The 20,882-nt window shown below is 38.6% G+C and overlaps 2 protein-coding genes across 10 annotated transcripts in view; one reads left to right on the top strand and one right to left on the bottom strand.

The window, feature by feature from the left end:
• Window positions 1-73: 73 nt before the first annotated feature.
• Window positions 74-12,679, bottom strand: efcab7 (EF-hand calcium binding domain 7). 5 transcript variants are annotated; one of them, XM_086225349.1, is made up of 14 exons: window positions 12,241-12,593; window positions 11,422-11,633; window positions 11,143-11,229; window positions 10,560-10,593; window positions 10,377-10,457; window positions 8,642-8,763; window positions 6,007-6,148; window positions 5,482-5,591; window positions 5,090-5,253; window positions 3,963-4,096; window positions 3,731-3,879; window positions 3,346-3,555; window positions 2,608-2,715; window positions 74-2,443 (listed from the first exon to the last, which is right to left on the bottom strand). In XM_086225349.1, the coding sequence occupies exons 1-14, from the start codon at window positions 12,368-12,370 to the stop codon at window positions 2,363-2,365; spliced, it is 1,764 nt and encodes a 587-aa protein (XP_086081475.1). In that variant the 5' UTR covers window positions 12,371-12,593; the 3' UTR covers window positions 74-2,362. The 5 variants fall into 5 exon arrangements, with proteins under 5 accessions (XP_086081475.1, XP_086081476.1, XP_086081477.1 ...); XM_086225350.1 differs by having other exon boundaries at window positions 10,377-10,454; XM_086225348.1 differs by having other exon boundaries at window positions 75-2,443; window positions 10,377-10,593; window positions 12,241-12,370; window positions 12,553-12,679.
• Window positions 12,680-12,815: 136 nt separating this feature from the next.
• Window positions 12,816-20,882, top strand: part of itgb3bp (integrin subunit beta 3 binding protein) — a 38,538-nt gene continuing 30,471 nt past the window's right edge. For 4 of the 5 annotated variants that reach the window (XM_086225354.1, XM_086225358.1, XM_086225357.1 and 1 more), the window contains exons 1-7: window positions 12,816-12,934; window positions 13,110-13,146; window positions 13,308-13,380; window positions 15,090-15,144; window positions 15,966-16,044; window positions 16,337-16,424; window positions 16,659-16,709. In XM_086225354.1, coding sequence (XP_086081480.1) covers window positions 12,930-12,934; window positions 13,110-13,146; window positions 13,308-13,380; window positions 15,090-15,144; window positions 15,966-16,044; window positions 16,337-16,424; window positions 16,659-16,709 — 388 coding nt within the window. In that variant the 5' untranslated portion in view covers window positions 12,816-12,929. Of the gene's footprint in view, window positions 12,935-13,109; window positions 13,147-13,307; window positions 13,381-15,089; window positions 15,145-15,965; window positions 16,045-16,336; window positions 16,425-16,658; window positions 16,710-17,761; window positions 19,182-20,882 lie in introns of those variants that run through there. The other variant, XM_086225359.1, reaches the window with a different exon arrangement.

The raw sequence follows: 20,882 nt of genomic DNA, 5'->3' as shown, positions 1-20,882 counted from the left end.
CTTCTCGGTTTAAAGGGCAAGTGGCGATAGTATTTATTTATAATGATGCACTTGCACAAAAGAAGGGGAATAGCAGCACATTTATGCCTCGTTTGACAGTATTTTAATTCATCTTTTTCTTCAGTAAAACACAGATATATTCCACACATTCATCACACAGAAGTTAAAATAATCAGTGAATCGAAAAAGCCCTTGTAATAATGGAAATGTTTCTCAAACTGAATTTTCTGGAATTTCTTAAATTTTCTAACTTCCAGTAGTTAAACATTCTGACCAGAAATCTCTACAAAAGGCATTTAAAAATATAATTAGGATGGATGAGGTTTTGTTTGCTTGGAGAAAATGCTGAAACCTTTATGTATATAAGAAAAAAATCCCTGTTCACTTTAAGTATTTATGTAGAATCATTTAAACTCCTCCTCGATTGCTAAACTTCAAATTCACAAGAAAGATCATGATCCAAGTTACACTGGCTCTGATGTTGCACACTAACAATAACCTGCATGTTTGAACTTGCTCCTCTATTTCTCAGGTGCAACCGACATTGCTGTCGAACGTGCATCTCGGGATTCAAGTCACTTTCTAAAGGAAGAATATTTGAAGCTTGAAAAGACTTTGGTTCGCTTCGGGTCAAGTGTCATGCACCGAGAAATAAAGAGGAGTCAGTGACTGCGAGATCACAAGTTCAGGCCAGGAAGGAAAAAAAACAACAACTTTCTAGTGGCTCAATGGAAATGTATGTTATCCTTAGAAACACTCACAAAGATGTCATGATACATGACTCTACCTCAGGGAATTTTGTTGGTAAATGTTGTGAAAGAGTCCACTTCAGGACATTGCTGTTTAACTGTTGCGTCACAGTGTTTGATCATCATAGGCTGACCAAAGTTGAACATCAGGCGTGTCATCGTAGCACCGAGGTGTGTGTATCAGCGTGTGTGAGAGAGCGAGGGAGGAACTTCTTCAGTTAAGATCTGCTTAAAACAAATTTTCATGACTATTTTGCCATTGATAGTTAACCTGAACAGACTTTTAATCAAAGAGAAATAATAGAAAAAATTATTCAAGTTGTTCAGTGACATGAAGTTTTTTTTTTTTTTTTGATTTTTTTTATTCTAGCGCAGTGCTAACAGTCACATTTAAGCCCAACAGCTCCCAGCCGTCGGGTGTTACCACAGTAAACTTCAGTGCTGGGGAAGGAAAAGCAGACAGGGGCTGGGGACATTAAATACATCTCACTTGCTATGTGACATTTAGTTAGCTGCTCTACTGTTTCAGCAGAGAAAGTCAAAGGGCAAATAATGGCTTGAGTGATATAAATAGAAGGTCAAGAGTGTTCTCAGCTGGAAAGGCCAAGGGCAAATAAAGTTTAGACCTGAGTGCAATGCAGGGGAACACATTTCATCGCTAACCCAATATCTTCAAAGCCCACACTGCATTAACAGTAAGTCTGCAACAAAGTTCATACGGACTGAAACTGCTCCAGCTTGATCTCAATCTGATATTCTTATCCATCAAATCTGATTGTGTCTTTCCAGATGTCGGCAGGATTAAGCAGAAACTACTGTAGCAATATTGATGAAACATGGTGGCAAAGTGGAGCTCGGGCCGTGACAGAACCCATTCAATGTAGAATCAGGGTATGGATAAATAAATTGGGGTTTTTATTTCCATTATCATTGCAAGACAGGCCATGTTTTTGATGTAACGTTCAGAAGCCAGAGAGAGAGAGTGACATCACATCCTGACTGAGAGGTGTTAAACTGTTTGCAGTGAGGTTTGTATAACCCATCCTCACAGCCAGTTTTCATGTTTCACACTGATTTTTTTTCCAGAATCTCAGCAAATGAGTGTGCTTATACACAAGGTGACTACATAAGAAACGAGACTCACATTTCGTTCCTCCAAGTAACAGGAGCAACAGCTAACATTTCATTCATTTCTCACTAAGTAGAACATGGGTCTTGGCGGAGGTATGCATGCTAAAGAGTGCCCCCTAGTTTATGTTTAGAAATCTTATTCTATGTTATGAATTTCAATGAGTCCAAAAATAAATCACATTTTATATAAGAAATAATTGTTGTAAAAAAAAAAAAAGCAGCAAAATAACAGGAAAGTGGAGCAACTGTCACTCTTTTCGTCTGTCTCTGGAGTTTCCCCCCTTGCTGCCTCAGTTACAGCTTTCAGATGAAATAATAAGGCGCTTTCCCCGTTGGGCTTTTTACGCCACTGGACTAAGGCTGTATGTCCTTGCACTCATTGTTCCTGCAGTTTTTTTCTCATTTTATGAAACTTGTGGTTAATATACATCCACCACTGTTCTGCAGCACCAGCATAGACAATCCATTATGTGAGTGCAGGTTTATGTGCAGGGTAGAAGAGTCTCCACGCAGTTGTAGGTCCAGTCGTGTTTGTCACTGATGGGCAGGACGTGTTGGCACACCTGGTGGAGAGCAAATATATTAGCCTACAAAATACCACATTATCATTCCATTCAGTCACATTAATTATCCAATGATAAGTATTATCTTCAACCAAAAATGAATCATTGGGTTTCATATTTGAGAGCAACACAGAGATAAAGCATCATAGAGGAAGACTTCATACCATCTTGGTCCTGGCTGGCACCTCTACTGCAAACACAGTCATGCCTCGGCTACTGCAGCAGTTGCTGCTCTGCTCATTGTTCACATGGACCGTCACTCTCTGGTTGGACTGAAACACACACAGTATTGGTCACTGCGTCGCTCAGCTTTATTGACTGAGATAAATGAATATGGAGAAATTGTCTGCGACAAACTGACAAAGAGATTAATAATAGACTCATCCCACACACGTAGTTATTGATGTTTGGACAAAACTGCAGGTAAACTTGGATGCAAACAGTTTAAGAGAATTCTGCATTCAAGACCTATATTATCATTGCGGTAAAGCAGTAAAACAATGAAGGAATATTACACAAATACCACTGACAAATCAACTTAAACATTTTCAGGATTTTGGGCTGGACTGCTAACAAAGTTCCATTGACTCACACAGCGTTTCTCTCAGAGTAGCTCCTGTTGCTATGAGAGTGGATTCAACCTCTGCATAACAATGACAAGCCTTTAGTGAACGTTATATAGTTGACCACAAGCTACAGATGTACTCTTTTTACAACAGACAACACTCATGTGATTGGTAGCAACAAACATTCATGGTTATTCATATAGAGCATTTTCACAGATGGTGCAAAGCAATCTAGAGCAATTTAAACTAAACCACTCATTCAACTGGAGAATATCACACCCTGGTGGTGACTGAGATGTTTCTCACTGCAATGCTGCCAAACTGTGAACTGTCTACCTTGTTGGCTATGAGGGAGGAGATCCTGTGTTCTCCTCGGTAGGTGTAGATGAAGACATTGTCTTGTCCTCTCAGCAGCTTGGCCCCTGTCCTGGCTGTGATGGACTTCTGGAGGGCCTGGTTCAGAAGCTTGGTCCCAGAGTCCAGACTGACAGGTTGGATGGACGGCTGAGTGCCCTCACAGTGCACATCTATCTGGAATGGACAAGCCTGGTGGAGGGGGGTTGCAGGAGTTCAAGTACAAATAAACTTACATGATAAAAGTCTTGATCTATTGTACTTGAGATGTGTATGTCAATTGTAGCATGTAAGGACAATATGAGGCCCTGTCACACCATAACTGATGGAATCGGTGTGCTTCTATTGTGGTTTTGCGTGACCTGACCTCTGCTAGCTCCAGTGTTTGGTTGTAGCCCATAGCCTCCAGGGTGACCCACAGGTCAGCAGGATCTCCATCCTTTTCTGTTGCCTCCATCAGGTTCAGCTCCATGAAGCCTTGTCGTGTCAGCTGATTCTTCCTCATGTCAAAGTTTTCTGTACCAAATCATATAAGAGTCAAAACAGATGCATCCCTTAAATTCATGTTCCATTACATTTAACGTTAATTTATAGTCTACCTTTGCAGACGGCCCAGGCATCCTTGTCACACTTCTCTCCACTGGTCCTCAGCTCAAAGAAGTTGTACTCCTCCAGACTAAGCAGCCCATTCCCATCCAGGTCTATCGCCTCAAAGATGTCAGACAGCACATCCCTGTGGTCAACAAGTAGCAACACAAAGATTTGCCAAACACCAGTTAAAGCCAGCCAGCCTCAGTTTATCTGATTTTTCATCTAGCACACATCTATGCAAGCAAAGCAGCACCGACTTTGTCGATGCTACTCAGACCGTCATCCAGATGGATATTTAAGGCACAAATTAAGCTACAATATATCATTTTGCATGTTGGCGCTATTTGCAGATAACACATATAATTTCACACACATTGTTTTGTACATGCGTGTTTGTGAATATAGACTAATGGCAATGCAGAGCAAATTAATAATCAATCCACATGTGGTTCGTAAAGCAACAAATATGAGACATTAACTTTTTGGCACCATTCGTGACACTGAGGTCCCCTTTCCACTTTTGGAATGTCATCATTTTGGCTTTGATGATGCAAACAACCTGCATTTTGGCATGAGTGTGTATGTACAACTTCATTTTGCAATTACAAACGCCACTTATAATAAGACTTGTACAGCGTGGACATAAAATAGCTACACAGAATATGTGAAATCCAATAAAACTGAAAATTTGAATTCAACACCATTACAGCATAAAATAATGCACACAATAAATTATGCTCCATTATGGAATACTGGATTAAATATTGTAGTTTTTACAATTATCTTTATATGCTGCAGGCCATTTGAATAAATGTGTGAAACTAACAGTCATTAGAGGCTGCATCTGAAATAGTGCACAAGCGCAGAAACAGCAAAATTGTTAAATAGCCTCTATTCTGACTGTTGGACACTAAACCAGAAATACTAATAAATAACATTTCTGGATAGCCAACACAATATATAACATATACTTGATCATAACCTTCTCATGGTCATAGCAAACCTCATTTCATCATCAGAAATGAAGAACTTCCTACTCACTTCAGATTAATGACCTCTTGCAGTCCAGCTGCAAAACCGTCAGAGCCCACCGGGGGGCCACAGCCAACACATCAGGAATCACTCAGGCACCCACCTGAGCTCCCTGGTGAGGTCCAGCTCCCCAGTGTCAGTCCTGTAGACCAGCTCCACGGGTTTATTAGAAACACTCTTTCTGCTCCTTTTCTTTAATTTGCAGCCAGTGGAGAAGGGAAGCAGGTAGTACGTCCCAGCAATCAGCTCTCCTTTCCAAACAAACTTCTGTGGAAATAAAAGAGAAGGGAACCCCTTTAAAAACACTTTCCCTATTTTATTGTGTATAAAATGCAATTGTTTTGAACTGAAGTTGGTTAGCAGCAGAAAATTACTTCATGATGTCCATGAATGCATTGATTTACATTTGTCCACTTCTGTAAAATGATAAATGTGTCATCACGTTTAAAAAAAAAAAAAAAATCTTTCAACACACATGCGTGTAAACATTCATACCTCTTTGTCTTTTGTCTCAGTGAAACACATTAAAATTGAGTCCTCTTTGCTTTCACCAGCTGACACGACAAAAAGAGACGTGTCCACCGTCATCCAGGAGGAAGGTTTTTCTGGAAAATAACACACAAAGACAGGATTCAGCTTCTGCGCTCACGAGTGGCAATATTACTGTACCTCATGTCCCCTTCCCTTTATTGTTAATATAAAAAAAAAACTAGAATAGAATAAAAAAAAAGAGATTTCTTAACTGTAGATGTATTTTTTCCCCCATGTGTTGTTTTACATGATATTTGACATACTATTACATCTTTTCATATAAAATTAGAACATTTCATTTTAAAATCAATGTTAAGATATAGTTATTTTTGTACTTATATCTTGCTGGGCTTTACATAATTTGACTTGACAGGGGCAAAACCGCCAGCTCTGTGCTGTAGACTGACAGACCTCACTAGAGTAAATAAAGCTTTACTGTAAAATGTTTACTATCCATCTATGATGTGTAAACTATGCTAGTGTCAGTACCAGGTCTGTGGCTGAGGCTGAAAGGTTGGATGGTCAGGTAGACGCTGGTGGTCTGGGGCAGGTGGAGCTGATACTGCAGTGAGCTGATACTTCCATCATCCTCTATATAGAAACTGCCCTTCATGTAACTGTGATACCACTCCTGAAACAATAACAACACTTGAGTTTAACAGAAAGGCCTAGGACATTGGCATAAAATTATAATAGAGTGGTTGATAAAGTAAAAATATTGATTCCTTAGCTTTGTTAAAACCACTTCCAATTGCTTGCTTTTACACTGCCATCTTGTTATGCCTATCTGAAGTAATTTTGTTATCTATGTGGCTTCAGTTGAGTTTAGTTTGGTCCTGACAAATCCAAAGCTTGTGTTTGCTGCTTGACAACAAAATGCATGTATTCATTCAGCAGAAACCTAAACTAATTTGCAGTTCTTATTAAAAGGAGGATTGATCTTGATACAGGCGACAAATATTTTGGTATGAAAAAGTGAATTAAGCAGTCAATCATAGCAGTGAGGTTGCTCGCTTGATTAACAGTAACTGCCATTTTGATAATTACCGCCACAACCTTCAGGGGGCATATTCATCATTACAGTATTTTATTTGGGCTCTGCAGGATGAAAATACATGTTGAGCTCTTGCTGATCCACAAGAGGGCAGATGTGTTCCACTGGATCTCTGCTAAGCACCAAGGTAAATCTCCTTCTAGGACCTGATAGGAGTTTGAGTCCATTTAACTTTGATAAATACCACTTCAATCTTGGGCCAGTGGTCTTTCAAACCTATCAAGGGGTACTCGGTCAAGATTTATGAAGCCTAATGTTTCTCCCATTGTGAACTCCTGTTGTTGCTTTGTCTGGCAGCACAGCCGAAACTAGGTAATGATTTGAAATTGAACCAGAACATAGAAACAAGGAAGTTTTCATTCCACTCATCTGAGACGCATTAAATGAAAACACAGTTGATGTGGACATAACGGTAAGAGGACATTGATGGCCAAGCAAGCCTGAAATAGACCATATATCCTGTCGGTGGACAAATACATTACCAAGGTAAACAAAGAAAGCACCATAAAGATGTGCCTGTCACTCCTTGGGACAAAAGCTATTTTCTCAAAGTATTTATCTTGGGCTGTGAGAAGCATAAATGTTCAAACCATAACACTCCGGGGGTTTGTCCAGACAATATTAAATGAGGGAAACTGCCCTGGGCACCGTTGGCTGCTTAAAAACATAAGAAGTAATGCCCCCATTGAGAGAGGGTCAGCCAGCAGACTAATATAGATGCTGTCACCTGCTCTGGCCACTAGTCTGATTTACTACCACTCAGATGGTCACTAAACCCACCACAAACACACACATTAAACAACAATTATTACTGTAGCTCTAATTTGTGTAGTTCTATCCAATACATGCAAAAATAATAAAGCTTCTTTATATAACTTTCTGATTTATATATGACATTTATGTAATAAATACATTTACATCCCACAAACAGATACACACATTAACACAGCTACAAAAACACAGCCTGCCCTCCACCTGCTGCTGGCCAATTATGACTGTAGCAATATAAAAGCCAATATAGCAAGCAGGACTTGGCTCAGAGGTAATCTCTGGACACACATTCTTTTATTTTGACAATGTCTGGCCCTTTCCAATCTCAACACGATGCCTGGACCTGAGAGATGAAGCAAGGGGTTGTTATTTTTTTATTTATTTATTTACTTTTCCCCCTTTTGCTATAAAGCAAACCAGCTGAGGTTAAGCCAAAAAGAGTGAAAACAAAGAGTGTGAGATCAATACAGTGTGCGTTTATCCACCCATGGCTGAATTCACCCATCAAAACATTGGGTGACAGTCTTTAATGGAGTCGCACACAGAAGCTGACATGTTAGTGATGGTAAGACAGAATAAGTTTTATGTAAGCTAATAAGCATAAACTGCAAACTTTCACACAGTTAGCTGCCCACAACAGCTACAGTGGTATGAACGCAAAACCCACACCTCCCCAGTGAAACAATACAATATTATAATGAATAAAATCCAAAACATCAACAAAAGATATTAAGTGGAAAAAAAAACAAACAAACTCAGCCATCCACTATGGCTGCAATTGGAAGTGAACATTTTATATCATACATTTCTCAAATGAAACATCCTATTTTGTTGAATAACTGATGAAAAATATGAAACACATGTCTAAAGGCATATCTGAGACGACAAAGACAATAATCCAATGCGACGGTTAAGGTTGTTCATGATTAACTGTGTAACAATTAAACAAATTTTGACCGATTAATATTATCAGTTAAACTTTTAAAAATATAAATATCCTAAGGCTGCTGGCTAATCATGACAACAACATTTGTTGTACTTTTTTTCCATGAGTCACAGGCACTCGTCCACCCTATCAGTCTGTTTCAATCATGTGAGTGAAAGGTTACTTTTAGGTTAACAAGAGTGGCAAAAGTTAGCAAATGATAGGAATCCAACAAGGACCATATACATAACATATGAACTTCTCCCTAGATAATTTACGGATGTAGCATTTATTCACTTTTCATCATGAAATAATTGCTTTTAATTTAGAGAATAGACCCCATGAAAATAACTGTTAGTTGACAGGTCGGTTACCTGTAAACCTAAAGGCTCTGGCACTTTGCTGGCCTTGGTGCTGCTGGATGTCATAGTAATGGAGTTTGACAGGGACGACCGTCTGCTGCGAGCTGACGAAGGACGAGAAGATGACCGGCTGTCTGAAACACACACATACCAGACACCAGCATAAACAACTGTCATAGACAGATATTAACCAATAAAAAACACGTTAGAAAAGCATTGTATTATGATTAATAGAATTAACATACCAAACAGAATGCTTGATTGATGAAAAGAGCAGAACGTCATAATAAACAGAGAAATGTCCATGTGTTCACGTGAGTATGAGCTACTTTGCATTTGGATTCGGAGAAAGCTGGATCTCAAGTTCAACCACCTTTTTAATTCATTAGGGAGGCACTTTATATGGCAAATAGCATAACAGCATGCTTTCCTTGAAAATTAATTGAAGCCAGAAAATATCAATTCCCTAATGAGTGGTCTGATTGTTTCCATGCCCTGGAAATCAGGATGCAAAGTGATGTGATAAGTTTACAAGCAAATTACTGATCTAGAGAAATAAATAGACCCACTGTGATTGAATTTGTCATGGATTTATTTTATATTGATGACAGTATTTTTTTTTTTAATCGAGATTATCAAAGTTTAGCGGCTGTGTGAAAGATGCACTGAAACGTGATCCAACTTTGACCTACAAACTGGGTTTACTGTTAGTCTTTTTCTGCTTGGAGGACTCAAACTTAATGGACCATTTTCACAGAAAGAAAATAACAGCTACTGGTCTAACTAACCCGTGAATATTGGACTCGTTGCACCCAAAATATTATTCATCTGCATTTCTTGTACCATTACATCATATTTTGCCAGAGAATACTGTTTTATACTGACAAATTTCAGTTCAAATGAGCTGTCAAAACTGTTTTTGAGCTCTAAGAAAAGCCTGTTCAATACGTGTGACCACGCAACGTCTCATGTCAGCTCCTTATTAAAATGTAACAGGTATAAATCAATAACATGGGAGAGGCACAATAATGTGATAATCCCGACTACTATGTGGGAACTCATTTGTTTTTGCAGCGGCGGTCGACTTGGCCCTCCTCTCGACCACCGTCAAATCCCTCATCATCTCCCCAGTGAGCGGTGGTGGTATCCTCCAGATCAATAACATGAACATAGACTGACCACTTAAATCAACCCCATCTATCTTCCCACTGTGGGCCTGTCCTATGCTCGCTCATCCAGGACCACCGTTCTCCTCAACATGATGGTTCTAACGGGCTCAAGGTGCAGTATTTTACCCCAAAAACTCAATAGCTGAGGTGTGAAGCTGGACTTAGTGTCTGTTTTAGATTGTTTAAACTATGAAAACACATCTTTTTTTTTTTTTTGGCAGGAGCTCTCCTTCCAAAGCCAGCATTTTCCCGCTGGTTGATAGAGCTTTTGTCAATCTCTTAATGGCAGAAATGATTACCCAAATCACATCGCTTCACAGTCTCCTCCCTCCAAACAAGCAACTCTAATTGTGTGGCTATTCTGATGAATGGACTGTCTTAATGAGGCTATTTGTCATTGGGCAGTGAAAATCAATCAATAACAGAGCTATTACATTCATGAAAACTAATTGCTGAGGGGTGTATGGTTAGGCATCAACAAATCTAAACAGCCATGGTAGGTTCACATGAACAGGTTTTAGTTAAAACATCACTTGACTGCAGCAATTCTAGAATAGTCAACATTACTAAGGTAGCACCTTTCTTGAGCGTAGTGTCTGAGTCTGTTCGTGTTGCTTCTGGAGGCTGAGGTGAAGTCGCTGCTTGGACTGCTGCTGCTGCTGATGACACGGAAGGTTTTAGAGGGCTGTACGACTGGCTGCCAAAGTTCTGTCTCTTAAGCTTGGCATCGGCTTCAAGCCTTTCCAAAGCAGCCACCTTACACTGCTCGACTGTAGACACAAGCAATCTGCAGAACTGACAGCAAAAGGACACCAGTGTTAAGGGAACTGTTTTGATTGTATGAGAATAAAAGAAGACAGTCTGAAGTAAAAGTTGAGCTGTTCTTTATCTGACGCTCTATCTCTGACTACTCAAAATATTAACATAGATAATATACATTCAGTCTAGAAGAACACTCAGGGAGCAAAGACATCTGCCAAGGTTCATGCATATTCACTGAGTAATTAAGGAAAAATGAAAAGATCTTCCAATGAAGTTTAAACGACCTCCTTTGGTCTTTTTCTACCATTTGCAGTTCTAGATATCTAACTGACAGCAGGGCACTTAAAGAGCACTGACATCCCCCAACGGCAGCTTACGAAATGTTGTTTTTTTCACTACGAGATCCATGTCTGTCTTAAAATTAAATTAAATTCTTGGCCCGTGCTACACCCTTCCATCAGTTTTTGTGAAAATCAAGCAGGAATTTCTTGAATAGATGCAGGTGAACTCATTACCTCCTAAACAGAGACAACAAACTTAAAACTAAAATAGACAAACTGACCTACGATTTGAAAAACATACCTCTGCGTAGTTAAATTTGCCATCCTTGTTGATGTCAGCTAATGCAAAAACGGCATTCATCTCCTCAGGGGTCATTTTCTCTCCTCCCTTTAAGATTAAAAATGTTTCATTCATATTAATTTAGCAAATTACAGATTTCAATCATTTTCTGAGCTTGCTCTGAGGTAATCCAGTTAGCTGAATGTAAAACAGCAATTAGTTAAAAAGTAATGTGGAATCAAACCAGTTAGTAGTTTATTGGTTGTAAATGTTTGATGCAAAATTCCTTCAGCCACTCACAGTAGTAAGGACTTTTTCCAGCTGACTATGTGCAATGTATCCATCACTGTTCACATCCAGTTTTTTAAAAATGGTCATCAGTTCATTTTCCTCAGTTTCCTTCTCACATTTGAGAATCTCACAGAAGTCATCAAAGTTCAGTTTAGACGTTCTTGGGGTCCAGTATTTATTGAGCGTGGCGTGGGATGGATTTCTGCCAGCCTGCTGTAGAACTGGAACACATCGGAAATGGATTGAATGGTAGAAAAATTCAAGAACCCATAAATTTGTATCTTTTCTTACAGTATTTTTCAAAAATAAAAACAAAAACCAAGTGCAAAACATTAACCTGCAACTCTCCCCTTAATCATGTTATACACTGCCTGTGGGTTTGACATTAAACTGCAAAACAGGGGATTTTAAAACTTTATCTTACAGCTAATCTAAGAAATAATCACTCTAAATATGTGCTATCATTTTCAGTTTAAATTATTTTTGGATTATCAGAGTTGATATCACCATCACATGCTAATGTGGCAATTGAAGCAGCAGTTGTTTTTTTGTTGTTGTTGTTGAATGGTCCAAAAACACTGGAGTTTTTGACCTCAATTTCGTATTTTAAAAACATAACATTTAGGGCTGTGTCCCAGGATTCGGTATGTAATTGTTCTGTCAACGGAGCTTTAGTTTCAGACATCATTTCCATTCATCCAAATTCTGAGCTAACGTCCTTTTATAAAGATACCCAGAAAAGGCCATTTTCCTGATAAGTGGCAAGTCACATTTCACGAGAGTTGTTCAACAAGAAAACCATTATTTTGTACTCAGGAAAAAGCTTACCACGACATAACTGTTGTCTCGAGGCGATATTGGTCAAACTAGATCTGAACACAGCGAGGTAAGCGGCTCTACATTGTATGTAGAAAGCTTCGTCTTCATCGGCAGGCCGAGGTGACTCTTGAAAAGACATCTTTAGTAGAAGATATCGGTCTGGGTAACGTTACATTAGCTAACAAACCACAGGCGGCTAACGTTAATCTGGACTAATAGTCTTATTTCGAATGTCACATTTTCATCACACTAAAATAAGTAAATATGACTGAAAGCAGCAAAGTACTAATATCAAAACAAGACCCCGTCGGGAGCTCTGACCTGTCGACGTTCTCCTATCACCGTTGCTATCTGCTGCCTGTTGCTAGGTAAACAAAAGCTAAATGGTGTTCACCGAAAAGGACACGGAAGAAACAAACGCTAGTGTGGAGAACTGCCGCACCACCGTGTTTGACATTCTTCGACGTTTGCTGGAGGGTAAAAGCAGATTGGATTTTTGATTTACTTTATATTTATTGTTTATAAATGAAATGTATGAGGCGTTGTTTATTTTGTGTAATAAGGCGACATCCGGAAACATATATATGACAAGTCATGTTTTACACGAACTGTTTTGGCTGTAGCAAAGGCGCCACTTTTATACATTTGTGGCAAACTAATTTCTGGAATATTCTGCAAAACATTTAACCAACTCTAAAATGCCGTGAGTATTTGAGGCTTCTTTCAGAATTGTTCTGTCGTCGTTTCTAGTTTTACAGTGTATAATTACAGTATTGTTGTGTCACTGCAGTGGTCAATATTAGCGTTCTGTGTATAAATATTGTACTGTATTGGAAGAGTGTCATCTTAAATTAAGAAGAATAACCGTTTTTTTTAAGGATCAAAGGAACTCCGCGCGCGGAAAACGCCAACGAGGTAAGTCAATATATTGTCTTTTGAAGAGGTTTAATTAATGTATTTGATTTCATGGATTAAACTTGGATTTCATATTCAATTTAGAACGCTTAAAGAGAACTGGGAAAGCTTGAATAAGTCAAATTATTTAACATGTGTTGTCTTCTCTATGTCCTAAACAGCATCCACCTTCCAAAATACCAGTGCTTTTGAAAACCCAACCGCCTTTGACTGGTACTGCAAGTTCTCACACAGGTGAGTTGAAAACAAGACTTGTCAGTTTTCCGTGATTGTTTACAGAAAGAAGCAGGATGACATTTTGAATTTTATGTGCACAGGTTAAGAAATGTCTTATTTTTGTTATCCAGACTCTGTAACTGAATATGGTCTTATATGTGAATAGTTAATGGTCTCAAATCACTTCAAAACAGGAGTCAGATGGATGACTTAATTACACACACACACACACACACACACACACCTTTCTCAAATTAAGATATAATGAAAAGCAGGATCGATGTTAAAATGGTCGGCCGGTGATCCAGCTGTTCGATCTCTTTAAAGGGCAGTTTGGAATCCAGGAACAATATGATAGCAGCACTCTTGAACACACTGAGTATGTATGCAACGATGTTGCATGATTCAAGCAGTTAATGAACAGAGTCCCTCTTCTACGTAAATACAGATTTAAAAGCAAACTTGATCAGTAGATACCCATGTCTTCTATGTTTGAAGAACATCCACATTTAATTCTTTGGTGACGCACATATGTGCATGTGTTGATTCTACATCTATGGACTAATACTGTGATTTATTATTTAATGTATGATGACATTGGTGACACAATGCTGTGTGATACAGTAGCTGGGAACCCAAGGCAAATGTATGCAGATCCATCCCTGATTGCATTGTGAGAGAATTGCTTTCTACATTTCCAAGTCTGGTTGACAAATTTGGCATTTTGTAATAATTACTCCTGTTTTATGAGTCAGCATCAAGTCAAGGTAACATTTGTTATCTGATTAACGAAGTTCACTGTTTAAGTCTTAATTTTCATGCACTTCTTTACTTAACATCTTTATTTCTAGGCTGCAAAATACTGTAAATAAAACAGTGTCTTCAGTACTGGTATATCTATTTGGAAATAAGCAAGAATATCAGAAAGAACAGGACAGTGGTGGCCTAAAGGCGAGACAAGTAGGCAGGATAAATCTGGATGAGTAAAGTGAAGAAGCACTTGCCCCTTCCTCATTAGCACCGCTGAGGTGTCCTTGAGCAAGGCCTTTAACATTAGTGGTCCAGGAGCTGCTCAGGAGCCAGCAGAACATGCGAGGGTTGTACTCAGCAGCTTCCAGCTGTGAGTGTCATCAAGGTGATCCTCTAAATGAGAACATCCTCTCGTGATGAACTCTCCCCTGAGTAACTCAGATTAAATATGAGAGTAGCAATACTTAGAAGGTTAAAATTATTCAGGCACAGAATAAATAGCTGATGGCCTGTAATTGACCCTTGAAGGACACGTTTGTCAACAATTGAGAAGTTTTGATTTGAAACAGTCAGTATTTTGAACTCAATCAACCAGATATTTGATAAAAAAAGCTTTATACTACAGTATAAAAACCTTGGATGGATCAAGACATTCTATAGTGACCCAGTGTAAAGCCTGATTGCTGTGGTCTGAGGGACATCATGAGGTTATAGAAGTATCATTCTAGAATCATGCACAAGCAGGACAGCTGGGATATTGGTGTATTGTTGCTCAGGTTACGAGTGTTACCTCCTTTTATGCTGTTGTACTACTTGAGCTGTTTTCCATTTGTCATACTTTTCACAAAAGAAATTGGAGGGTCGGGTGGGGGGTGCAGTAATAATAGGCGTAAATGATCATCACAAGGAGACTTTCAATGTATATGTCAAGGGAGGAGGAAGGAAACATTTTTGATGTTGTGTTTTTTAATCAACAGGCAAAAATGAAGTCACAACATATGAAGGAGACACTCCACAGTCAGAGTTGGAAAAGTGAGTATCAAATTAATATATCTTTCACATTTCTTTTAATTTTGACAAGTTATTTATAATTTATTTTATTGTTAAGTGATAATAAATCCAAAGCGCAGATATAAAGAGTTAAAGAGAACTCCATTTTTATGAGTTGCCGTATTTCAATTGCCACACTTTCCTGATGGTCATAATGACATATCAGAATTTAATGACAGGAGACACGGAATGACTGAGATACATCATTGGCCAAATTATCAGTGATTTACATAGCACTAAAAATAGTTGTATAAGAGTCACTTAACACAAGAACCATTTCCTTAGCTGACGCAGACATTTGGTGTCTGTCCCATCCATCAAGATAAGCATTAGTTTTTAATTTTATGGTGGTGAGCTCAGTATACAGTAGATTCATAGCACCCACTTGGTTAAGTCATATTAAGCTCACTTGAGGCACAGTAGTGTTTTAATTTTAGTAAATGTAATGAGGGAAAGGTGTACACTCACATTATACACAAATAGCAAATTAATGAAATATAAAATTGCTATAGTATAGAGCAAAATAAAAAAATTAGCACAAATGTTTAAACTTAACTTGTAATGTGTAATGTGTTGTTAATGTTTAAACTTAAGTTCATGTTTTCTTTAGGGTACCTTCTGTGTGTATTCTTTTTTCAGGTTTATCCCATTCATTCCCTTTATTAACAAACCTATATATGGCTAGTGAGCATAAAAATAATGTATAGGCCTTTTTTTAGGTTTTAATATTGCAGCCAGTCATTTATTCAGTAGTGCATTCTTACAGCATCATTGTAACCCCCTTCCTCTTTTGCTTTGTCCAGATTGGACTCCCTGCGCTCTAAACTGGAGCAATCGTTGGACGCATTCATCAGGACCAGGAAAGAGCTAGGGGAAATATTGGTGAGAAAGACCTTTTCTTTGGTCTTAAATCTTTAGAATAGGTGGAAATGCCTCATTATATCTGCCTTTATAAATCATGGTATTTTCAGACGGAGAGATGATGGTTTTATTACATAATGAATACTCACCTCTGACATGGCTTTTCCTTTCACAATGGCTGCTTGAAGGACTGTGTGTGTGTGTGTGTGTGTGTGTGTGTTTTTTCATTGCTACCATTTTCTATCTCACTGTGTTCCTGGTATGTTGCTGGGGATTCTGAGATTCTCTTATTTATTTGTTTCTGTATTTGTAGTCAGCAGAGGGCAGCAGTGAACAAGAACCTTCCCTCACAGAATCCTCTGCGGAGTTGAGGACTGAGCTGAATACACACAGGGAGCTGAGTAAGTAAGCCACTGCCACTGTTTAGTCTGTATCAAGAAATAACAAAATAAAATATATGATAACAAAATAAGAATGATTTGCTTGTTTGTTTCTCTTTCAACCAAATGGGCTGATTTAGATGCATGTTTTGTATGCTAAAATCAATAGTATTACCAAGGACACATTTTGGGGTTTTGAAGTCTTCACATTTGCTCCCATTTAAATTAATCATTAACGCATTTCTGTCTTTGCAGCTTCCAGAGTTGAGACGCTCTTAAATGGAAATACCAAGAATCCCAGTCAAGGTAATTTTCTTGATCATGAATGGGGTAATACTCATGCAGCACTGGGCATCGATTGTGCTGTTGTGCTTTCACACTGTGGAGACAATCACACCTACAGTACTCATCTCCGTGAATGTTATCAAAATGATACATCTGAGGCTTTATGCCAGTTTGCTAAGGAGAACTGTGAATTTAACACTTCAATTAAAGATTTCCTGAAGTTTGTCACACGTGTTAAAAGATAAGCGAGAAAATCAACACTTTCATCACGTTCTCAAAGAGCACATTGATTTTGGCTCATTTGACAACCTCAGTGCTTCATTATTTGGAAGTTTCACGGTGGATTTTCACCTTAAAGGTCCAGTGTGTTGAATTTAGGATGGATCATTGGCAGAAAAGGAAAATTATTTTCGGGAGCATGATTTTGTCTGTGTATAATTGCCTGATACCAAAAATTAAGGCATGTATGTCAGCCTGTATCTGCACAGGGAATGGGTCTCTTCATGAAGCCCACCATGTTGCAAACAAAGAATTATGGGATTTAAGCCGATCAACAACAGGGTTTGTTTTTCTATTGTCTACAACATTCTTCAGCTACTTGTCCACATCCCTGCCAGAACTACACTATAATAGTAATGACACATAGATTACTTAAGGGATATTACTTTCCCAACCTGCTATAAAGATGTTTCATTTGCTATGAAAGACCTCGCTTTCTGCATGTCTGCAATTGGGCATGTCCGCTTGTACGCTATTCCTCATATCATGGTGGCAGCGCACATATGCATACGTGGTAGCTGGAGGCTGCCTAGAAATTTGTGTTTTGTTTTTTCACTGTTTGTGTTGATTAGTGATGATTTAGGATTGTGCAAACCCCATGACCTCCTCAGAATTAGCACTATGCTCAGTCAGCTCATGTTTGAGTTTGTATTTTAGTCCTAGGAGTGCAGTGGTTGAGGAGCAGAAACAGAAGGGGTGGAAGTGAAGGGGACTACAAGCTAAGCTTTAGGCTCTTGTGCACAAAGCACCACACTGACTATTCTTCTCACAAACGTATGATCTTTTTCCAACAGCGTGAACAAACTAAGACTGAGTAATATCACACAGCGAGGCACTAACAACTTCAGCATTCTGATTCCGACCGAGACATTGCTTAACTGCAGCCCTCTAAATGCTGCCCTGGACATCTGATGACAGTGCAATGAAATTAAAGGGCACATTAAACTCCCCTTTGAAGATGATGGTCATTTTGAACTTCTTTTAATTTTTTAAAGGCCAATAAAAACATTTTTGTTCCAACTGTTTGGCTGAATTCAGGATGAGCATTAACGAGCAAAAAAAGTGTGGTCACAAGGCTGTCTGACTCTCAAGAACATCCTTTTCTGCTACTACTTCATTATTTGATTTGTGTCTCCTAACATCTTTGCTATTTAACTTTAGCATCATCAATGAATGCTTGTTTGACTTGGTTAGACAATCGTGTTCTCTGCGACCTTTAGAGAAAAACAACATTTTGTTATGGTTCCACAAACACGTCAGTGAGAAGATTTCCTGGGGAAAGAATTAATTTGATTATTTTAGGCACATATCATGCCTGCAGCAAAGCAATTCTTGTGATCCAATCATACAATGGTGACTTGTGGAAAATGAATAGGGAGTATTGTCAGAAGGGCAAGCTTGTTTTCCGATAAGGTTGTTAGAAATTATTTTAATTAGTTCCAGTAAGGGAGCTGAACATACATGATGCATTGTGGATCCACACCCCAGGAATGTCACATTTTTGTCACATGGTGGATCCGTGAAATTTATCCATTTTGCATAAACCTCCTTACAACAACAGACTTCACAATGTCAAGGCAGATAGCTGAAGGAGAGAATTGCCCTTCTATGTGCATTGAGACACACATTTTAAGTAAACAAACTATTATTCAAAGTTGCTGAGAGTTCTGGCCTATATTTGTTTGGAGCCTGAAATCCAGACAGACTATGTTGATGGTATCATGAAGTGTGATCCCGCTTCAGTGTAAAATGTTTGTTTAGATTCTCTGCTGTGGCCTTTAGGCACTAAATGTGCTTGTTGCAGTATCATTTATCATTATGTCCAATATTATGTATGAAGGCTATAAGAAGCAGTGTAATGATAAATGTTAGTCATAACGATTTGACAAATTTATTCATCAGGTTTTGGTTTTATTTAGGAACGTTGATGGTTGATACACAGATAATTGCGATCAGCTGTTCCTTTCATGGACTCAGTACTATAGAAAATCCAAATTTTCACTTTGGATTCACTTCACTTCAATTTTTATGAAGATCTTCCAACTTAAACTGAATGATCAATTAGTCATTTACTTAACTGAGGAGCGTTTTGCATAGACATCCATTGAAGAATCTTTGGATTTACTGATGCAGAAAAATGATGTTCAAGTCTTAACACTGTGTTACACGTACAAACCTGAATGAAATACTTAAATGGATATAGACTTCAATACATATTATGTAAAATTTGTGCATATGACAGATTTTAGATAAACTTTTACAGATAATTCATTCGTAATATTTTACTGCAAAGTCTTTCACATGAGGATCAACTTGTGACTATTTTCATTATCGATTTAATCTGCTTTTTATGCATTTAATCTGTGGATTGTTTGGTCCATAAAATATGAAGTAAATTTCCCATAGCCTAAAGTGATGTGTTCAACTTGCATCTTTTGTTTGTCCAACAGTTCAAGACTCTTTTTTTTTTTTCCCCATTCATGACAAAAACCTCATATTTTGGAGTCTGGAACCAGAAAATGTTTGACATTTTCCTAAAAAAATGCAAGCAATTAATCAATGATCAAATTAGTTTTTTCAACCACCTAATTGATTAATTTTAGGAGTGCTGCTTGCATATTGTCTACACAAATATCTATAGTAGCCTGGAAGCTTTTTCTTCACTGCCAAGTCAAGCTGCCCAGCTGGAGCAGCCGAGCAAATCCGTGAGGACGTTTAAACCTTGCAGGGCAATTCTCCAATCACACGTCCTTCTTATGTCTTCATCCAAGCTGCTTTCTGTCCCTCTCCTCCTTTTTCCTGCCTCGTCACCCCTTTTTTCACTCATGCATGTTGTGATAGTTACAAGCACTTTTTTTTGCCCACACACCAAGAGGCTGTGTTGTTAAGAATTGCTTTTGACGGTTCTTGAACAAAAGTTTCGGTAAGCATTCTAAAGAAGTCACTTTTGGTGAGCAATCAGACTTGGGGCGAGCATAAATCCTCCAGGTATAGTTCCAGCATTACAAATACCCGCTGCGCCTGTATGTGCTGATGACTACAAAATTGAAAAAGAAAGACCTTAATAATTCTGAGGCAAGTTCCCCACAGCAGTAGGTATTGATTATTTGTGTGTCGTGAGAGATTTGGAAAATTCAATTAAAGGAGTTGTGCAAAGGATTCATAAATTCAGCACCTCCAAGCCGTATCGAGACATGGTTATGTTCTAAATCAATGCTACACTTCACAATATATTTTCTTAGGAACATAAAAATAAATAACATTTAAACAGTTCTGCTTACTACAGAAACAAATTTTATTTTCTCTGCAGCTTTTTAGTAAGCGCCAAGTACTGACGGGTGCACATCTTCAGGGCGGTAACGTATTTTTATTGCCGTTTTTCCCATAAGAAGATCCTGTATAATATGAATTTTGAGATGACAAAATGAGGGGAAAGGGGACGGCTCAGCAGTGTAAAAATTGATCAGGCTATGGATGGGGCCACATTGGGAAAGATTTGTATGTCAGCAGTAATGGGCTGTATTAAAGAGAAGATTCCTTAAGATGTCATAAAAGTGATGGGGCAGCGTCGCAGGTCGTGGGCTACCAGCCCAGACTGCTCCCAGACTCCGGTACATCAATCGTAGGGAGCCTCACAGACAGATGCCACCTACCCACTGGGAGTTTTATGTTTTCTGATTGAACACACGGTTGCAATTAAAGGGGGGAGTTGTATATTAGGCTGTTGTGGTCCGACTGGTGCCTGTGGCCTTCGATCGACACTGTGGATTGCAGAGTATGCAATCTTTTCAGGCGTGATTTCTGATTTAGTGAATGTCATTGCATTTCATCCAAGGTGGCAAAAATACTTCCATGCCAGATGTGTATAGTTCTAGAGAAAGCATGAGAATTAAAACGGTAAAGTAGTTTTAAACC

The sequence above is a fragment of the Aulostomus chinensis genome, chromosome 14 (assembly GCF_037954235.1).
Source record: "Aulostomus chinensis isolate RoL2024-O1b breed Wild chromosome 14, RoL_Achi_v1.0, whole genome shotgun sequence".
Taxonomy (NCBI): Eukaryota; Metazoa; Chordata; class Actinopteri; order Syngnathiformes; family Aulostomidae; genus Aulostomus; species Aulostomus chinensis.
The sequence above is the reverse complement of the archived record's forward strand: the minus strand, read 5'-3'. Positions and strand labels throughout refer to the sequence as shown.

What these genes read in the sequence shown, in the direction of transcription:
- efcab7 (XM_086225348.1), bottom strand. Translation starts at nt 12,370, where the DNA reads ATGTCTTTTCAAGAGTCACCTCGGCCTGCCGATGAAGACGAAGCTTTC. An exon ending in GCAAATTTAACTACGCAGAG is followed by an intron (nt 10,594 to 11,142) that starts GTATGTTTTTCA and finishes TTTTGCTGTCAG; the next exon opens with TTCTGCAGATTGCTTGTGTC. An exon ending in CCTCCCTCATAGCCAACAAG is followed by an intron (nt 2,716 to 3,345) that starts GTAGACAGTTCA and finishes TGTGTGTTTCAG; the next exon opens with TCCAACCAGAGAGTGACGGT.